Raw genomic sequence first — 19,028 nt, 5'->3', positions numbered from 1 at the left:
GCTTACAGCCAGGTTTTAATTTATTTTCTTAAAAAATATTTTCCCTACTCGAATTTTCCGCAGCACTAAACTAAGCACATTAATGTGCCATTTCGATGGTGGAAAATGGTGATATTAGGAACCATAACAAAATCAAAAGCAATCTCCTACTAAACGCCATCTATTCTAAACTAAATAGATAATACAAATGACAAACAACAACAACAACAATCTTCCTCCAATCTATACACCTGTAAACTGCAAATCACAGTATTCGTTTATTTCCAACGCCAATTATCAAAACAATAGAGGTAACCTGCCTGTCATGAACGAAGAGAGTTGGGGCTCATCTTTTAGCCTTCAAGTGAAAAAAACTCAAACGGCTTATTTAAATTAAAAATAATTTATAAATAAAAATTTTATACATAACTTCTTAGGCTGCGTTTGTTAGGGAGAGAATAAGGTAACTTATTCTACGCGAAAAACGTAGCAATAGATTAATACATGATTAATTAATTATTAATTATTAAAAAAAATGAAATAGACTAATATGATTTTTTAAAACAACTTTCCTATAGAATTTTTTTGTAAAAAATACACCGTTTAGCAGTTCGGGAAGCGTGCGCGTGAAAAACGAGATGAATAAGATAGCTTATTTAGCTGCCGAAAAAGGCAGCCTTAGTAGTAAAAAAATACGAAAAATAAATTATAATAAAACCTCTAAAATAACTCTAAATTAAATTTAAGGGTAAAAATTTAAATTTTAATTTATAAACCTGGCGACAAGACGAGGTGAGGTGGCTAACATTTCACCGTTGAAAAGCAGCCACCAGAACCACTATAAGCATTAAGCAACATAGTCGCTACTACTCCCGGATAAAAGCCGAAGCAAAACGCAGAGAGCGCAGTGATTGCCGGCAACCTCCGCACAAGTGTGCAGTGAAGGGAGGCCAACAACCACGAGCACATGCGCACGGCTGCCTTTCTCCGGTGGTAGCCCGCACCCGCAGCTCAGCTCAGCCCTGCCCAGCCAACCACACCAGCAGCGCAGCCTGTAGAGTAGCAGTGTTGCGTACAGTAGTAAGCTCGTTTGTTGTCTTGTGAAGCTGCTGCTCCCACAGTCCCAGTGTCAGTTTGCGCGAGGCCAACGTGCACGTCTCCTGATATATACCACTAGCACTGCCATTGCCAGGCGAGAGGCCACCTGCATTTTGCCAAAGGGTTGGTGGTGCGTTTCATTTCAGGTTCCAGAAAAATCTATAGCGCTCGTGTTCGTGGTAGATTTGCTTTTGCACGGTTTATCCCTACTTCTGCTGCTGCTGAAGGAATTCAAGAAATGCTCCATGGTCTCAACTTTGTGGGTGGCTGGAATCTCTGAGAGGGTTTAAGGTACAGTGCCTTTCTTCCCTATCCCTTCCCTTCCCCCACAAAGTTTCAGCCTGCAAAAAATTCTCTCTTTTTCTTGGTCTATGCTTCATTTTTTTTTTTTCGTTTTCTTCTCCGCTTGGGGTTCACCGTGTTTAGCGTTTGGTTTTACACTTCAGTACTGCTCACTGGCTGTGTCTGTGGCACCAAGAAGTATGGGAGGGTTGAGGCCTGGAGCTGGGGTGTTCCCACATTTTGGGGAGAGCCGCAGTGCCCAGATCTGAGATGGTACATGCATTTTGCTGCTGAATGTTTGAGTCCCATTTCGAGCGAGTTCTTTCCGTTTCTTGGCGCAGTTTTGAACTTTTCCCATTTTCTTATCGCGTTATATGCTTTGCTAATGCTGCTGAAACTTTACATCCCCGAGGGCTGTCTCCTGATGGATTACAAGTACCCTGGTTTGTTAAAATTTTCTTTCTTCCGAATTTTTCTTTTTGGATAAGAAGTTCTGGATCTGACAGACAGAAAGATAGACAGTCCTGCTATTTAAGTTGCAGTTCTTTCTTCAGTTTTGTAAAATTTTTTTATCTGTACCTAAACTGCAGATAATGTTGGTCTGAGTGTTTCTTAGAAAAAAAAGAGGACAGTTTTGGTCTGAATGAACAGTGGAGTGTTTTGTTTCACTGATTTTTGTCCACCAGGATATGAATTCTGTGTGTGTGTGTTTTTGTGTTTGTCGTGGTAGAATACCAAGCTAACACTTCCACACGCTGAAATTTATCTTGGTTGCTAACAAAGGTATTCTTTCTCCACAGAAAAGAAAGGAGAGATTGTCTAGACAAGTAGAGAAGAACATGGCTGACCTGGAAGCAGGCACGGTAGCTGCCACTGACCTGGGCAATTCAACATCAACAAGGTCACAGGATGATGCTTCTTCACTAATCCCAAACAGTGGCAATTTGGGGTCAAGCAACAGGAGCACCAAGACAGCCAGGTTCAAGGACGACGACGAGCTTGTGGAGATCACCCTCGACGTGCAGCGTGATTCAGTGGCAATCCAAGAAGTCAGGGGAGTAGATGAGGGTGGCTCTGGGCATGGTGCCGGGTTTGACGGCCTGCCATTGGTGTCACCCTCATCAAGGAGTGGCAAGCTGACGTCAAAGCTCAGGCAGGTGACCAATGGGCTGAAGATGAAGAGCTCGAGCAAGAAGGCGCCGCCGCAGGCCCAGCTGTCTGAAAGGAGAGCGAGGAAGAGGTTGGACAGGACCAAGAGCAGTGCTGCCGTGGCGCTCAAAGGCCTGCAGTTTGTGAACGCAAAGGTTGGCAATGACGGCTGGGCTGCAGTGGAGAAGCGTTTCAATCAGCTGCAGGTTGATGGTGTGCTTCTCCGTTCAAGATTTGGGAAATGCATTGGTAATTTTCAGCAAGTTTGACTGAATTTGCACTGTGCATACATCCATTAGGGGGATGGTATATATTCAGTTGTTTGGTTTGGTTGTGCAGGAATGGATGGGTCCGACGAGTTTGCAATGCAAATGTTTGATGCTTTGGCGAGGAAGAGAGGGATAGTAAAACAGGTGCTGACTAAGGATGAGCTGAAAGATTTCTTTGAGCAACTGACTGATCAGGGGTTTGACAATCGTCTTCGGACATTCTTTGACATGTTAGTATTCTCCGGAAAATACTTCACTAGTGTTGTAATGATTTCTTTCTGTAAGAAACTGGCCATAATTTTTCTATGTGATTAGTTTGCCAAATCAAAATTGCACCATAAAACTAGCTCAGTTTCGTGCATAAAATTCAAGCAACAGGTTTTTGTATGCTTCTGTTGTGCTAACTACTAAGCTATTTATTGCAGTACTTAACAATATTCGTTCTTGTTGTGCAGGGTTGACAAGAACGCTGATGGAAGACTCACAGCAGAGGAGGTTAAGGAGGTCAGTCAGAAAGCACAAAACTGAAAAAAAAAATCTAATTTCTATATGATCTGCGTTTAAAGGGTATTAAATGGATGATTGTGCTTTTGCAGATTATTGCCCTTAGTGCATCAGCAAACAAACTTTCCAAGATCAAGGAGCGAGCTGATGAGTACACAGCACTCATTATGGAAGAGCTGGACCCTAGAAACTTGGGATACATTGAGGTATGTCCAATTCCAAGCATCGAAGTTATATTATGCACAAATTATGACCTAGCCTCATTAAAATTTTTGACAGATGGAGGACTTGGAGGAACTATTGCTGCAGTCACCATCTGAAGCTGTTGCAAGATCGACAAACACGCACAGCTCCAAACTTAGCAAAGCTCTTAGCATGAAGCTTGCATCTAACAAAGAAATGAGCCCAATGCGTCATTACTGGCAGCAGTTCATGTACTTCCTTGAGGAGAACTGGAAGCGCAGTTGGGTTATGACTCTATGGCTCTCAATCTGCATTGGCCTTTTCATTTGGAAGTTCATGCAATACCGTAACCGAGCTGTATTTAAAATCATGGGTTATTGTGTGACCACTGCAAAGGGTGCTGCAGAGACCCTCAAATTCAACATGGCTTTGGTCCTACTTCCTGTCTGCAGAAATACAATCACTTGGATTCGGTCAAAGACACAGATTGGAGCCGTTGTACCCTTCAATGACAATATAAACTTTCATAAGGTAACATTATGTTGATTCAATCATCATTGAACATAGTGACAGGTTTTTTCCATTTACATAGTGTTTTAATAATCAAGTAAACACACTATGAATAACATGTAACCTGTTCATCTGGTACATTTTTTTTCAACAGTGGAAATTAACTTGGCCTCTACATCAAAAGATGCATCCGGCCACATGGATGAGAACTATGCGAAATATGACTTTTGTGAGACTAATATCAAGTTTAATGTATGTGTCACTGCTGTGCAGGTCATAGCCGCAGGTGTTGCAGTTGGTGTTGCTTTGCATGCAGGTGCTCATCTGACATGTGATTTTCCCCGGCTGCTCCATGCAAGTGATGCACAATATGAACCAATGAAGCCCTTCTTTGGGGAAAAAAGGCCGCCAAACTATTGGTGGTTTGTAAAGGGAACTGAAGGTTGGACAGGTGTGGTCATGGTGGTGCTCATGGCTATAGCATTTGTACTAGCCCAGCCATGGTTCCGACGTAACAAGCTCAAGGACTCAAATCCCCTGAAGAAAATGACTGGCTTCAATGCCTTTTGGTTTACCCACCACCTATTTGTCATTGTGTACACTTTGCTCTTTGTCCATGGAATCTGCTTGTATCTAAGCAGGGACTGGTACAAGAAAACGGTAATACTGAAGACTTACCCTGATCACACAAGATAACCTAATAATCATAACTGGTAATGATGGTGTATCTCTAATTCATTTATCATTTTTAGACATGGATGTACCTCTCTGTTCCTGTCCTCCTGTATGTAAGCGAGCGTATTCTTCGGTTGTTTAGGAGCCATGATGCAGTTGGGATACAGAAGGTACCACTAATTAAATATTTCCTGAACTTACATGTTACTAGTATCCAGCCACATTTTTCCTTTTTCTTTAGATATGATCACCTTTCAAACTCTGGGTCCATATTTTATTTTTTGCATTTAACATCTATACTTTCAACAGGTTGCAGTGTATCCAGGGAATGTGCTGGCTCTTTATATGTCGAAGCCACCTGGTTTCAGATACCGTAGTGGGCAGTACATTTTCATAAAATGCAGCGCCGTGTCTCCATATGAATGGTGCTGCTCTTACACATTTCCTGGAGAAAAAAAACAAACATAAACTCAGTGAATAACTAAAAGAGCAATAATTTGTCTGTTACAGGCATCCATTTTCCATAACATCAGCACCTGGAGATGATTATCTTAGCGTCCACATTCGCACAAGGGGTGATTGGACTTCACGGCTTAGGACTGTCTTCTCTGAGGTAAGTTAACTATCCACCTCTTATTTCGTGCTTTGTTCTACTGATAAACTCCTAAGAAACATGGCTTAGGAATTTCTAAGCACCTGAATTCCAATGTTTTACATTTTTCACATCCAATTTATCTGCTTGATGGATTTGACAATAAGTATGACAACAAAAAATTCTTGAACCAGGCATGCCGACCTTCCACTGAGGGAGAAAGTGGACTCCTTAGAGCTGACCTTTCCAAGGCAATCACGAACGACAAAGCAAGGTGCAAAACACTAATATTTGATTTGGTCTTGAAAAGCAGAAATGCAACATATTCCTTCATATCATCATAGAACATTTTCATTATCGAAAAAAGAAACTTTCATCTCATGATAACTCTGTTTTCCATGGGCCAGATTCCCGAAACTTTTGGTCGATGGTCCGTATGGTGCACCGGCACAAGATTACCGCGAATATGATGTGTTACTTCTCATCGGGCTGGGCATCGGAGCCACCCCTTTGATTAGCATTGTGAAGGATGTGCTTAACCACATTCAGGGTGGAGGGTCAGTTGGAGCCACAGAACCTGAGGTCAGTAGCAAGGCAAAGAAGAGACCTTTCATGACGAAGAGAGCCTACTTCTACTGGGTGACAAGAGAGGAGGGCTCATTTGAATGGTTCAGAGGCGTCATGAACGAGGTGGCTGAGAAGGACAAAGGTGGAGTCATTGAGCTCCATAACCATTGCTCAAGCGTGTACCAGGAAGGCGATGCTCGCTCTGCTCTCATTCACATGCTCCAAGAACTCCAGCATGCGAAGAAGGGTGTCGATATCTTGTCAGGAACCAGCGTGAAGACGCACTTCGCACGGCCTAACTGGCGAAGTGTCTTCAAGAAAGTTGCGGTTAGCCATGAGAACCAGCGCGTCGGTATGTTCTTCCTATCCTCTCAAACCCAGTAGTAGAAATGTCCATGATCCATCACCTATTAACCATTGATTTTCTTTTCCTTCAGGTGTGTTCTACTGTGGTGAGCCTGTGCTGGTTCCACAGCTAAGGCAGTTGTCAGCAGATTTCACCCACAAGACAAACACTAAGTTTGAATTCCACAAGGAGAACTTCTAATTAATGGTATAAGCTGATAATTACCAGTGTATGGGTTTTGTATGTAGTTCTTATGATGTGAATTATATGGTTTCTAATATATAGAAAAGTTGGATAAAATAAATGAAAAATGATGGGTGCTATTTTGTTTTAGATGTAAAAAATCTGCTTGTATTTTTACTAGAGTACTGTCTGTTCATGATGTACACCCCTAGTGGAAGAAGCTTTGTCGCGAATGCTTCATGTTGTAGCTGAAATAGATGAAGGGAAGTTCTCCTTATTGTAACCTTGTGCTGTTCCGGTTTTGCAGCTTCAATGTTGTCCTGTTTGATAGGTCACATACTATTGGGTATTTTGTTCATTTGTTGTAAAAGCTTTCTAGTAATTCTTTTTAGAATATATATCCGGTATTTTTTTTAAATGTAACCTTTTGGCATCGCAAAGTTGTTCTCCCACCGAGAAGGTCGCATAGGCATCCTCAAAATAAGTTTTGCAGTTGATTAAAGACACCAGATCTACGGAAAAAATACATCCTTTCCTAATAAATCCGAGGAAAACTTTGAACTATCATTTGTACTATGAAACAATGCATTTGAACATGGTTGATAATACGGCAACATGATGATATGATATCTAACTATAAACGAGGGAAATTGTGGTGTCGCATTAAAAACTTTACCCCTATTCACTTCTATTTATGTTTACAAGCTAATTTTAAATTTTTAATTTTAAACGTAGAGTTGATTTTGTGTCTTAGTTTATTTTCAAATCTTGCTTTGCTTTTTAGATTACTAAGGACATGTATTTAAAATTTCTATTCATATATTATTTTTGTTTGTAAATATGTCATTTGATTTTTTATTTGGAAAAACCAAACAATCAACCACATGTCTTTGGCATAGGGCATCATAGTTCTGTATTATTTGTCACGAGACACTTCGAAACTAAGTATTTGCTTGGCATATATATTTTGGCTTTATGGTAATTTGGTAAAATACACTATGACCATTATTTTAACCTTTTTAACTCAACTAGAGAGAGAAGTTTAGAAATGATGCACCTCTCATGCCAGACTGCATGCTCAACCTAGTTATATTATGTTCCAAATTATGAAAATAGAAATAATTCAGGGAACAGAAAGAATGAAAGTTCTAAAACTTTTGGACTGAAAAAACATGCGCAATTAGTGAATTTTTAAAATGTAAATTTCAAAACTCACTCGAAAATGGCATAAATGGAAGCATTTTGTGGACCGATAGAATGAAAATTTAAATAAATTAAAATTTGAATAAATATTGACTGAATGTAAACAATTTTTCTAAACTAAAAATGAGCTTCTTATGGAAGATGCCCTTAGGGTGTTGGGAGACCATAAATTTCAAATATTTCTGTCCAAAAAAATAATTACCATGCAAATATCAAATTGAGCCAAGAATATTACAATAATATAAGATGTTTTAGCAAATAGTAGTAAGTGTATATTTGGTATGACTACAACTCCTAAATTGAACTACACGATGAGCTCCCTCTTCGCGAGATCTATCAAAAGTGAAAGTCCAGTCGATAGACCTGCCACTAGGAAGGGTATTGGGTAACTTATATTCATACCCAAATTATATGCGTATTACCTAGTAGTTATAGGTAGTTCAATTGGTAGCGGGAGAGATATGTGGTCTCATGTGTAAAAATAGATCAAAATTTATATAAAGTTACTTTTCTACATAAAAAATTATCTCACCAAATTTCATTTAGGTTTGATTTTTTACTGTGTAAACATGAGTTTAAAATTTTATGGCCAAGTTTATACACGCTAAATAGTTATGGCCAAATTAGGTAAAATGGATATTATCCTCCTCGTACCCAAAATTCAAATGGGTCCTACACCCCACCCAAATAACATGGTATGCATACGTAGGTGGGTAACGAATGTTCCACCTATCGAAACTCAATGAACCTGGTCCAATTCAATGGAGCCCCTATATTTATGGTTTTTCGATATCCAACCTTATTTTTATGATTTTTCACTTCAATGATATATGTGTTTTTTTTTAAAAAAAAGAAACTTCCTACCCTACAACTCTTTAATGTCATGGTCACCAAACCATCTTCCCTTTCAGTCTGAAACCAACTTCTGGGCCTCCAGCTCAATTGCTCTCCTGTTGCCTCATACGAAGCCCATGAATAAACACCGCCTTTGCGGTTGCGGCGCCGCGCTTCTTCTCCCTTCGCGGCGGCGATACTGGTGGCGAAGGGGAGCCAAGCGGCCATCCATGAGAGTCCTTGTAAGCACCAGCCCTTCAGCAGCAGCGAGCTGCTGGCAGAGGGGCTTGGGCAAAAAGAAAATCTGGTCGTGGCCTGACCTCCGTTCTGCTCAGGTCCGGTCGTGTTCGAAGGGACCCGACCCGGAAGGTGTTCGGCGGAATGGGTGAGTGCCGGGCGCGCACGAGGTTCGCTGGGAGATGTGAGAAGCTTCACCGAAGGGAGATGCAGTATGGTGGCGTCTAAGCTGTGTCGATGCCGCCGCCATGTCGTGGAGGGAGGATCCGGGAGACCAGGAGGGCTTCTTGAATCGGATGAGTTGACCACTGGGCCGTAAGAGGTACATTGTCTCCATCGTTTTAACTTTATAACCTTTTTGTTTTTGTCATCCCTTGGAACGTCACCCTTCGAATCTGTCGTAATTAGTAGTACTGCTGAAGATGCTATCTGTTTTGAGAGAAAATTGTAGATTTGATAATCCAAACAAAACGTTTCGTAACTATAGGGCACGAAACGTCGTCTTCGTAAAAATAACCCTCAAAACATTGGACACTCAATTCTCATGACATTAGGGAGTAATCTAATATAAATACATGTATTTTCTTACGAAACTAACCATTTGCCCTTCCACTTTATACATGCACTGTTCCATCGTTCTCTTCTCCCGATCGATCGCGTTCGACAGGACAGAAGCCAACGCCGAGAAGCCAAGCAGATCGTTCTCTTCTCTCCGCCAACGCCGAGGGGTCGGCGGCGTCATGGTGCGCGGCTTCTTGGACGTCCGACTCCATTGAGCTGCTGCTGCTCCTACTCTGCTGCTCAACATCCTTAAACCCATTCCCTGATTGGTTCAGAGAATCACTCTAGTTCTGGACGGATGCCCATCTTCATCATCGTCGTCAAGCTGAGGCAGCTACCGCACGCTCCTAGATGCCGTGGCAAAACCATAAATTGCTAAGCAAGCATAGCAAGATTTTATCCCACAGCCATGATTCTGGCCGAGAATTGTCGATGCAGAATTACAGAGAATTGTCGAGCATGGGCTTGATTAGTTCAGAGATGGATCCTAATGCTAAAAGACAAGCCTTTTGTCTCAACCCTGAAGAGACCAACCAAACTGAACATGCCCATCTTCAGAACTCCAGATTTGCACCAAAATCAAGCCCATGATAACGCTCCTAATCATAATCTTAAGAGAGAGAGAGAGAGAGAGTGATACAGTAAACTGCAAAATGACATCATCCTTCCTACTGAATTCTTCAGAGAAAGGAAATCATCATCCTTCCTAATGGAAGCTATGAGTTGGATCAAAAATCCCCTCCATCAACTACAATTCTATAGAACTACAGACTTCCCTGAGATAAATAAATATAAAAAATAATGATATTATTTTTGCACTTGGCGATCAAAGGAGACGAACAGAATTACAGAGCAGGCAGCCAAGCCACAACTCGACCGATGAACTCTGAACTTGTCAGATACATACAGCAGAAGAAGGAACTGCCAAACTGAAACCTAAATCCGCCGTATACACTGTTCACTAACCGAAAAATGCAAATTTATGTGCCCATGCTTGCTAGCTAGCTGTGAAGCCTGGCTGGCCGCCCGGCAAAGCAATACAGGCACAAAGCAATACAAAAGAAACATGTCAAAGCAATACAGTAAACAAATACCAGCAGCAGACGATGTTAACTTCTGACCATCCTTAATCATAGCAGTACAAAAGAACAATCTTTCACAGGGAGCGGCCAGGGCCAGCCGTCGGCTCCATGTGATGTCGATCACGAGAGTATCGGCGTTGGCGGATAGAAGAGAATGACAGTGTTTCTTGAGTCTCGGTGTTGGCATTTGTCTCGGCGTACGCGATCGATCGGGAGAGAAGAGAACGATGGAACAATGCGTGTATACGGAATACAGTGGAAGGGCAAATGGGTAGTTTCCTAAGAAAATACATGTATTTAGATTAGATTACCCCCCTAATGTTATGATAATCAAGTGTCCAATGTTTCGTGTCCTATAATTGCGAAACGCGTTGTTTGGATTGTCAAATCTGCAATTTTCTCCTGTTTTGATACGGCTTATTCAAAACATGAGTATGACTCCAAAAATAAAAGAAACAAAAGAAGACATGAATTAAATCCCTCCCACTTACCTTTTTAGATGATGGAAGTTTTATTGAACTCGATCAATTGCATCAAGGTGAACCAAATGAAGACATAAATTAAACCTCTCCCACTTACTGGTTTAGATGAAAACTACATTGGTAACATATGTTATGGTTATTTTTCAGTGTACTAGCCTATGTGGATAAGGATATACATTAATAGAAAAATTAAGTGAATGGTGTTACTGGTATGTACAAAATTGAATCAAATAAATACTCAATTTGGTTGGACGTCGATATCCTCATCATTTGGGCGATGTGAAAACCTTGCAATACATTATCCATGTAGACTATAACTTTTAAGGAACCTATTAGATTTATTCTATTTAATTAAAGGGACATGAATTCGTGTCAGAAATTGACAAGACTCCTATCCTAAGGAATACTCTAGCAAATATATGTATTGCCCCATCGACTGTGTACACAAATACAAATAGTTCAGATAAAATAGCATTTTGAATAGGAAAAATCTAAATTGTCACAAGCTTCAGGTTCCGGAGATGAGATTACTGATCCCTGGAGATTGACTGGTTGACAGGAGGGCATGGGCAAAACCCAGAATGATCCCCTGGTGGCATGCCATCTCATATGCCAGCCTTCTTCAGGTGGTCTTAATTAATGGAAACTGAAGCTTTTATTGGAATGCCTTTAGCACACTTCTAAAGTTTCCAAAGCAAATGATGCATGGAGGTTTAGTACCATGTTGATTGGTTTCATGGGCATATAGCCGTATACTAGTTTACAAGGTGAAGTTCCCCCTGATTCTCGAAACAAAAATGGGGGGAGATAATGGGCCTTAAAAGTTATCTTGTGCAAGGTAGACAGGCAACATCAAGTGATGAACAATTAGGAATTCTAGGATCGTTAGGTTAACTTTATCATTTAGCTATGGCTGCTGCTCCTTCATAGGCTACTTCTGCATGCTGTATTTCCTACTGCTTCTGCACTCTATGTTTGCTATCTTTGTTAGCTGTATATCTCTAATGCAGGCTCCTTGTGCTTGGTTTGGGTGTTTCGGTTATGTTGTCAAGTTGTTTGTCCCTGTCTAAGTGAGCAGTGTGGCTGTACTATGCTATAATGCTAAATGTGTTGTATTATTGGGCTTTTTTATCATCCTTGAAAAGGTAACTGGAGATCACATTTTCTAGTGTAAAAATTTGGAATCTACAGGTACTATATACCTATAGGTACTAATATTTTACACTAAAAAATTGGTACATCTAGATACTTTCTAAAAGGTGGTAAAAAACTTATTGCATTATTATTGCAACAACGATATTCAAGCTTTGAGCTTTTTAAGCTGATGAACCTGAGTCTCGCAGGTAGTAGAAATCCACTGAGCCAATTGCTACCCAGCTTGTTCATTATTTGAAATAGCTTATGTGTGGATTCATAATAATTCGATCAGCATACTGGACAGTAGGTTCTGTAAAGCAAGAAAATTTGAGATCCTATAACAAATACTATCTCCGTTTCATATTGTAAGACTTTCTAGCCTTGCCTAAATTCATCAATTGATGAATGTATATGATTTATATATATGCCTAGATTCATTAGTATCCATATGAACCTAGACAAAGCTAGAAAGTCTTACATTGTGAAACGGAGGGAGTAGTATAATAGTTGGAAAATAACCTACTAAAGAAATGAATAACTTTCTTCCGCATCTGCACCGAGAACCATATGGTGCCAATGTGTCATTGCACAAATTTGAAAGACTTGTTTCCTTTTCCTCCCTGATTGATTAGGCCCAAGATGAGAGTGACTCAGTTGAACACTTGTAAGTCTTTTAATCACACACTGTGACACTGGATATGCCCTTTAAGCAATATATCATTTTTTGAGGATATGCCAAATAGTCCTCCAGCTAACTACCTGCCAACTTCAAAATAAAATAAAATAAACTGTGTGGACGCTTTGTGTGTGGGGGTGGGGGGTGGGGGGGGGGGGTCATGTCTTTTGACCAAAGTTTCTGTCATATGAGGTCTACTGGCCCTGAGCTATAATAATTTGTGGATGGGTTTTCTGCCTTCTCATTTTTTTACAGATCAAGTTGTACAAACTAATGGCATTAATGTGGCCAGCCATTGGCCCATTAGTACTACAGCCATTTTTTATTGTACTAGTGGACGTGAACAAGCAAACACATCCATGGTTCCCAGCAACTCAGTACTAGCATATGCTACCATTTTTTTCCTCAAAACAATCACGGAAGTTTCTCTTCTCTTCACACTGCAGTTGTGTTTTCCTGTTTCCTCCTGCGAGTGTATTGTGAATTATCAGTGTTCTAATGGCTGACCTTGTGGCCCGCATGGTTGTCGGTCCACTGGTGTCCATGCTGAAGGAGAAGGCGTCCAGCTACCTCCTGGAGCAGTACAAGGTGATGGAGGGGATGGAAACCCAACACAAGATCCTCAAGCGCAAGCTACCAGCCATCCTGGATGTCATATCTGATGCTGAGGAGCAGGCATCAGAACAGAGAGAAGGAGCAAAGGCCTGGCTTGAGGAGCTCAAGGCAGTGGCATATGAAGCAAATCAAGTCTTCGACGAGTTCAATTATGAGGCGCTCCGGCGTGAAGCCAAGAAGAATGGGCACTACACCAATCTTGGCTTCGATACAGTAAAACTCTTCCGTTCTCACAACCCTGTCATGTTTCGTTACAGGATGGGTAAGAAGCTCTGCCGGATTGTGCATAATATGGAAGTCCTTGTATCAGAGATGAATGCATTCGGGTTTAGATTCCAACCTCAGTTTCCAGCTTCGAAGCAATGGAGACAAACAAGCTCTGACATCTTCGACCCTATTAAAATTTGCTACAAAATCAAGAGAAGAAGATAAGCGGAAGGTTGTTAACATATTGCTTAGTCAATCTAGCAATGTGGGTCTTGCAGTTGTTCCAATTGTTGGAATAGGAGGAATGGGCAAGACCACTTTAGCACAGCTTGTTTACAATGATCCTGAAATTCAGAAACATTTCCAGTTGAAGCTATGGGTGTGTGTATCTGAAAACTTTGATGTGGATACCCTGGCCAAAAATATAGTTGAAGCAGCTACCAAAGGAAGGGATGGAGATGAAGAAACGAGGAACAATTCACCACTGGATCGCCTTAAAAAATTAGTGAGCAGGAAGAGGTTCCTCGTTGTATTGGATGATGTCTGGAACCGAGAGGCTGATAAGTGGGAGAAGTTGAAGGCCTGCCTTTTACTTGGTAGCTCTGGTAGTGTCGTATTGGCAACAACCCGTGAGAAAGGAATTGCTGAAATCATGGGTACAGTACAAGCTTATGACCTTGCAGCTTTGAAGGATAACTTCATAGAGGAAATTATCAAATCAAGAGCATTCAGTTCACAGGGCAGTGAGCCTAATGAGCTAGTTGAGATGGTTAGTGAGGTTGCCAGGAAATGTGTTGGCTCTCCTTTAGCTGCAACTGCGCTTGGCTCTGTACTGCGTACCAAGACCAGCGTGGAAGAATGGAAGGTTGTTTTAAGTAGAAGCAATTGCAGCGAGGGTTCTGGAATTTTGCCAATACTTAAGCTAAGCTACATTGACATGCCATCACATATGAAGCAATGCTTTGCTTTTTGTGCTGTGTTTCCCAAAGACTGCGAGATTGATGTGGATAAGCTGATCCAACTTTGGATCGCAAATGACTTAATACCTCAACAGAATAACATTCATCTTGAAACCGCTGGCAACCGTATTTTCAATGAGCTGGCCTCAAGATCATTCTTTCAAGATGTCAAGCAAGTGCCAATTTACAATGATGAATGGACTTATGGCTATTTCTCGAGAACTACATGTAAGATCCATGATCTTATGCATGATGTTGCACTGTCTATCATGGGAAATGAATGTGTTACTGTAACGGATGAACCAGGGCAAAGGGAGTTGTTAACACATACTGCTCGACATGTCCTTTTATCATGTTATGAGTCGGAAACTTTATTCAATGATTATCTAAAGAACATAGCTCCAGCTATCCAAACATTGCTATGTGGTGGACTGATTATTGGTTCTTTGCCTCATTTATCAAAATGCAATTCTGTGAAGGCAATACAGTATGAATCGTGCATATTTCGTCTGAAACCAAAGCATCTTCTTCACCTTAGGTACCTTGATCTGTTTGGAAGTCGTATTGATGCACTTCCGGAGGACATAAGTATTCTATATAACCTGCGGACATTGATCCTTTCTCACTGCATATATCTTGATCGACTTCCAAGGCAAATGAAATATATGACCGCTCTCCGTCACCTCTACACTGATAACTGTCCAGAGTTGAAGAGTATTCCTCAAGACCTCGGACAACTCACTTCCTTACAGACCCTTTCTTGTTTTGTAGCAGGAACTGGCTCTAATTCCTTGAATGTTCGAGCATTGCATCACTTAAACCTTTGTGGTCTACTGGAGCTATGTCATCTTGAAAATGTGACAGCAGCGGATGCTGAAGCAGCAAACCTCAGCAATATGAAGCAACTCAGAGGACTGATCTTAAGATGGGATTCTAGTCACGAGGACAATCAACATCACTATGATAAGGTGCTCAAGGGTCTAAAACCTCATCATGGATTGCAGGCTTTAAGGATATCGTCCTACCAAGGCTCCAGATTCCCAACATGGATGGGTATTCTGCAGAACATGGTTGAGCTTATTCTCTGTGATTGCGGTAACTCCAAGAAGCTTCCTCCATTGAGCCAAGTACCTGCTCTAAAAGTTCTTCGGTTGTACAAACTGGGAAAATTGCAATTCTTGTGCAGTGGTGTTACACCTTTCACTTTCCCAAAACTGAAGGAGCTTATCCTAGTTAATCTGCCAGCTTTTGAGAGATGTTGTGAAGTAGATTGGATGCAAAGGGAGCTGATGATATTTCCTCAACTTGAGAAATTGTTTATTCAATATTGTAAGTTGATAGCATTACCAGAAGCAGGACTGCTGAGAGAATCAAACTGTGGAGATAATGCAACGGCACACTCAGCAGCATTTCCATCATTGAAGGTACTCAAGCTGAAAAATTTATGCAGCTTTCAGAGATGGGAGTCAGTTGAAGGAATTAAAGGACGACGGATAATATTTCCTCAGCTTGATAAATTAGTAATCCATAGCTGCCCAGAGCTGACAGCATTACCAGAAGCTGTAATTCTGGAAGAGTCAAATGGTGGAGATTATACGGTGGCACAGTCAGCATTCCCGGCATTGAAGGTACTCAAGCTGAAACAATTATCTAGGTTTCAGAGATGGGCGTCAGTTGAAGGAATTCAGGTACGGCAAGCAATGTTTCCCAAACTTGAGAAATTAGTAATCTATTGTTGCCCAGAGCTAACAGCATTACCGGAAGCATCATTGCTTGGAGAAATGTGTGTTGGCCATTATGCTCTCTCTCACTCAGCATTTCCAGCGTTGAAGGAACTCAAGTTGACAGGTTTGAATATATTTCAAAGATGGGATTCAGTTAAAGGAATTCAAGGACAGCTCACAGTATTTCCTCAACTTGAAAATTTACTAATTAGTAGCTGCCCAAAACTAACAGCATTACCAGAAGCATCATCTGTTCGAGAATCGTGTGGTGACTACTATACTACTGCACACTCAGTATTTCCAGTGTTGAAGGCTCTGGAGTTGTATGATTTGAGAATGTTCCGCAATTGGGGGGGACTAACTTTTCCTCGGCTTGAGGTACTAACAATAAGGAAATGTCATGCACTGATAGCATTACCAGCAGCTACACTTGTTGGTAAAGATATTACAGGATGCTCAGCATTTCCCCAACTAAAGGAACTCCGGTTAGACGACGCAGAGGGTTTCAACATATGGGGTGCAATGGGAAAAACACATGCTAAACAACCAACCTTCCATAACCTAGAATGTGTTTATATTAAGAAATGCCCAAAGCTCAGAACTCTACCTAGAGCACCAAAGCTCAATGTATTGCATATAGTAGGAGCCAATGAACAAATATCCCTATGGGCTCCTAGATACATGACTTCATTATCAAATTTGAAATTGTGGGTCCAAGGCACAGAAACAACACAGCCAGATGGACACAGTTTGATTGAACTAGTAGATGGCAAGGACAATTGGAACCACCAGTCCCCTCTCACAGTTATGAAGTTACATGCCTGCAACTTGTACTTTAGTTCGGGTGCACAAGCGCTATGGGCATGTTTTGCACAGCTTAAAGATTTGGAAATCCATAGCTGCAATTCGTTCGTACACTGGCCAGAGAAAGAGTTCCGAAACTTAATATCCTTGAGGGGCTTATGGATTTCTGGGTGCAACAAGCTAACCGGCCACGCAAAAGCTCCTGGGCAATCACCATCAGGAAGTGAAGACCAAATCCTACCACAGTTGGAGTCACTGAAGATAGAGTCTTGTGAAAGTCTGGTAGAAGTCTTCAGCGCCCCAGCATCTCTCATGAAGATGGACATATGGTTCTGTCCTGAGCTGGAGTCTATCTTCAGCAAGCATCAATGCAGGTCAGCATTGACTGAAGGGCCTAGCAGTGATACCATGGCAACTGCAGCTGTATCAGAGTTCCTTCCATGCCTAGAATATCTGAGCTTACATGGGTGTGATAGCTTGTCAGGGGTGTTGCATCTGCCACCGTCCCTCAAAAAACTATATATTGAAGAATGCAGTGGGTTAGAATCACTGCAATCTCATTCTGGAGAGCCACCACAGTTGGTAGAACTACGGCTTTCGGGCTGCCAAACTCTGTCATCCCTACCAAATGTGCCACAAGCATACTCGTATCTCACACAGCTTACTATCCATAAATGTCCGGCTATAAAAGCGCTCCCTACAAGCCTGCAGCAGCGGCTCCCAAGCCTCCGGAAGAAACATCTTGACGCCTGTTTTGAAGGTAGAGACCAATTTCTCTATTTCTCACATGGACAGCAGTTTTAATCTTTCTCCCAAGCATGTGATTAGCATCTCCTGTTACTGATCTGTTGTTGCGATTTATCTAGGCATCTACATTGATTAATTCAGAGATATGCAAGAGATTCTGAAAGTTACAGGGTTATTTACACATCCTAGTAGGCATTACATGGTTTAATAAAATAGAGAGCAATTTACGATCCTTGAGTAGGTACTGAAAGGTACTGAAAATTTAGTGTGAAATTTAGTACCTTCTAGTATGTAGGTAAGAGATACCAAAATTTTAAACTGAAATTTGATACCTCCTGGTTTCTTCTTAAGGACTACAAAATTGCTTTAAAATAAAATAGCATGACTACCTCTGAAATCTTATAGTAAAGATTCAGTTGTTTGATGGACTTCGTTTTGATGCTCTCTTATTATAAAATGCATACGGATGTTAAAACCAAATTAGTTTGTTATCAACGATTAGCTTGAAATTAGTGCTAGCAATAGTTTTTATCTTTCAGAAGATTGTTCTTGGTTTGGGACTTATTTGTGCTAGATGGATGTCAACTCATCTTTGTATATGTTTTTGAGTTCTTTTACTTTGGTTTTTCAGGGATATACACTCAGGAGGTATGTACCTCCACCTTAGAGTAATATAGTTCTTGAGTAACACTGTGAGGTATATATACCTCGTATATACCCAAGTTCCAGAAATATGCCACCATTGTCGATTGTATCTAATCAGTCAACCGTATAGTTCTTATCTCTCTCAGATAGTGACGGGGTACATACTTCTCCAAGGATGCCAGAGAAACTCACACACAATATAGTGTTTAATCCTTTATAGATATTTATAATTGGTAAATTTGTTCATATATCTGTTTTTTGACATTGTACATGATCAGGGCCAAAGCCAACACTGTCAAAACCAAGGACATGGAGATATGCCATCCAAAGATATTAGTATTCTATCACTATCCATATCAACACAGATTACTGAGGGAAAGTAACCAAGCAGACTAGTAATATCAACACTACCTGCATTAAATTGTAGAAATATTGAAATTTGTGGAGCATTTATCCAAGCGAGTTACTTGCCATGTTTACAGCCAAATCAAGACCTGTCCATCCTTGTTTGGCGATCATACACCGCTGATTCCCTTAAAATCGCTGCTTGTTGTTGCAGGTATGATTAATTATTTTCAGACACCTGTTTTAATATGTGACATTTTATGGTTTTTTTACCATGTCCTATTCCTGTACATCCATTGTTGAATTGCCAAAGAAATTGAATATGATAATATCTTTTCCCTAGTAATTTGAATAGACCAAGACACTTTCATTTATTTGGCTTGTATAGATGCTAATAATACTCGATGCGTTGCTACCATATTTTATAGAAAAA

The 19,028-nt window shown here is 40.8% G+C and overlaps 2 protein-coding genes across 3 annotated transcripts; both read left to right on the top strand.

Moving 5' to 3' along the window:
• The first annotated feature begins 1,159 nt into the window (after positions 1 to 1,159).
• LOC102718495 (respiratory burst oxidase homolog protein B) lies at positions 1,160 to 6,486 on the top strand. 2 transcript variants are annotated; one of them, XM_006644101.3, is made up of 13 exons: positions 1,160 to 1,368; positions 2,160 to 2,757; positions 2,848 to 3,007; positions 3,233 to 3,281; positions 3,374 to 3,487; positions 3,561 to 3,995; positions 4,248 to 4,634; positions 4,727 to 4,819; positions 4,959 to 5,074; positions 5,160 to 5,262; positions 5,436 to 5,515; positions 5,649 to 6,160; positions 6,246 to 6,486. In XM_006644101.3, the coding sequence occupies exons 2-13, from the start codon at positions 2,199 to 2,201 to the stop codon at positions 6,353 to 6,355; spliced, it is 2,718 nt and encodes a 905-aa protein (XP_006644164.1). In that variant the 5' UTR covers positions 1,160 to 1,368; positions 2,160 to 2,198; the 3' UTR covers positions 6,356 to 6,486. The 2 variants fall into 2 exon arrangements, with proteins under 2 accessions (XP_006644164.1, XP_040376741.1); XM_040520807.1 differs by lacking the exon at positions 1,160 to 1,368 and adding an exon at positions 1,546 to 1,632.
• A 2,023-nt stretch (positions 6,487 to 8,509) lies between these two features.
• Positions 8,510 to 18,621, top strand: LOC102718215 (putative disease resistance protein RGA4). Its single transcript, XM_040521239.1, is given in 5 exon segments — positions 8,510 to 8,616; positions 8,710 to 8,933; positions 12,805 to 13,568; positions 13,570 to 17,618; positions 18,237 to 18,621. Coding segments are annotated over 3 exon segments (4,611 nt in total). The 5' UTR covers positions 8,510 to 8,616; positions 8,710 to 8,933; positions 12,805 to 13,047; the 3' UTR covers positions 18,278 to 18,621.
• Positions 18,622 to 19,028: the final 407 nt, after the last annotated feature.

The sequence above is a fragment of the Oryza brachyantha genome, chromosome 1, assembly GCF_000231095.2.
Source record: "Oryza brachyantha chromosome 1, ObraRS2, whole genome shotgun sequence".
NCBI classification, from domain to species: domain Eukaryota; kingdom Viridiplantae; phylum Streptophyta; class Magnoliopsida; order Poales; family Poaceae; genus Oryza; species Oryza brachyantha.
The sequence above is the reverse complement of the archived record's forward strand: the minus strand, read 5'-3'. Positions and strand labels throughout refer to the sequence as shown.

What these genes read in the sequence shown, in the direction of transcription:
- LOC102718495 (XM_040520807.1), top strand. An exon ending in CTTCGGACATTCTTTGACAT is followed by an intron (nt 3,008 to 3,232) that starts GTTAGTATTCTC and finishes CTTGTTGTGCAG; the next exon opens with GGTTGACAAGAACGCTGATG. An exon ending in CCATGAGAACCAGCGCGTCG is followed by an intron (nt 6,161 to 6,245) that starts GTATGTTCTTCC and finishes CTTTTCCTTCAG; the next exon opens with GTGTGTTCTACTGTGGTGAG.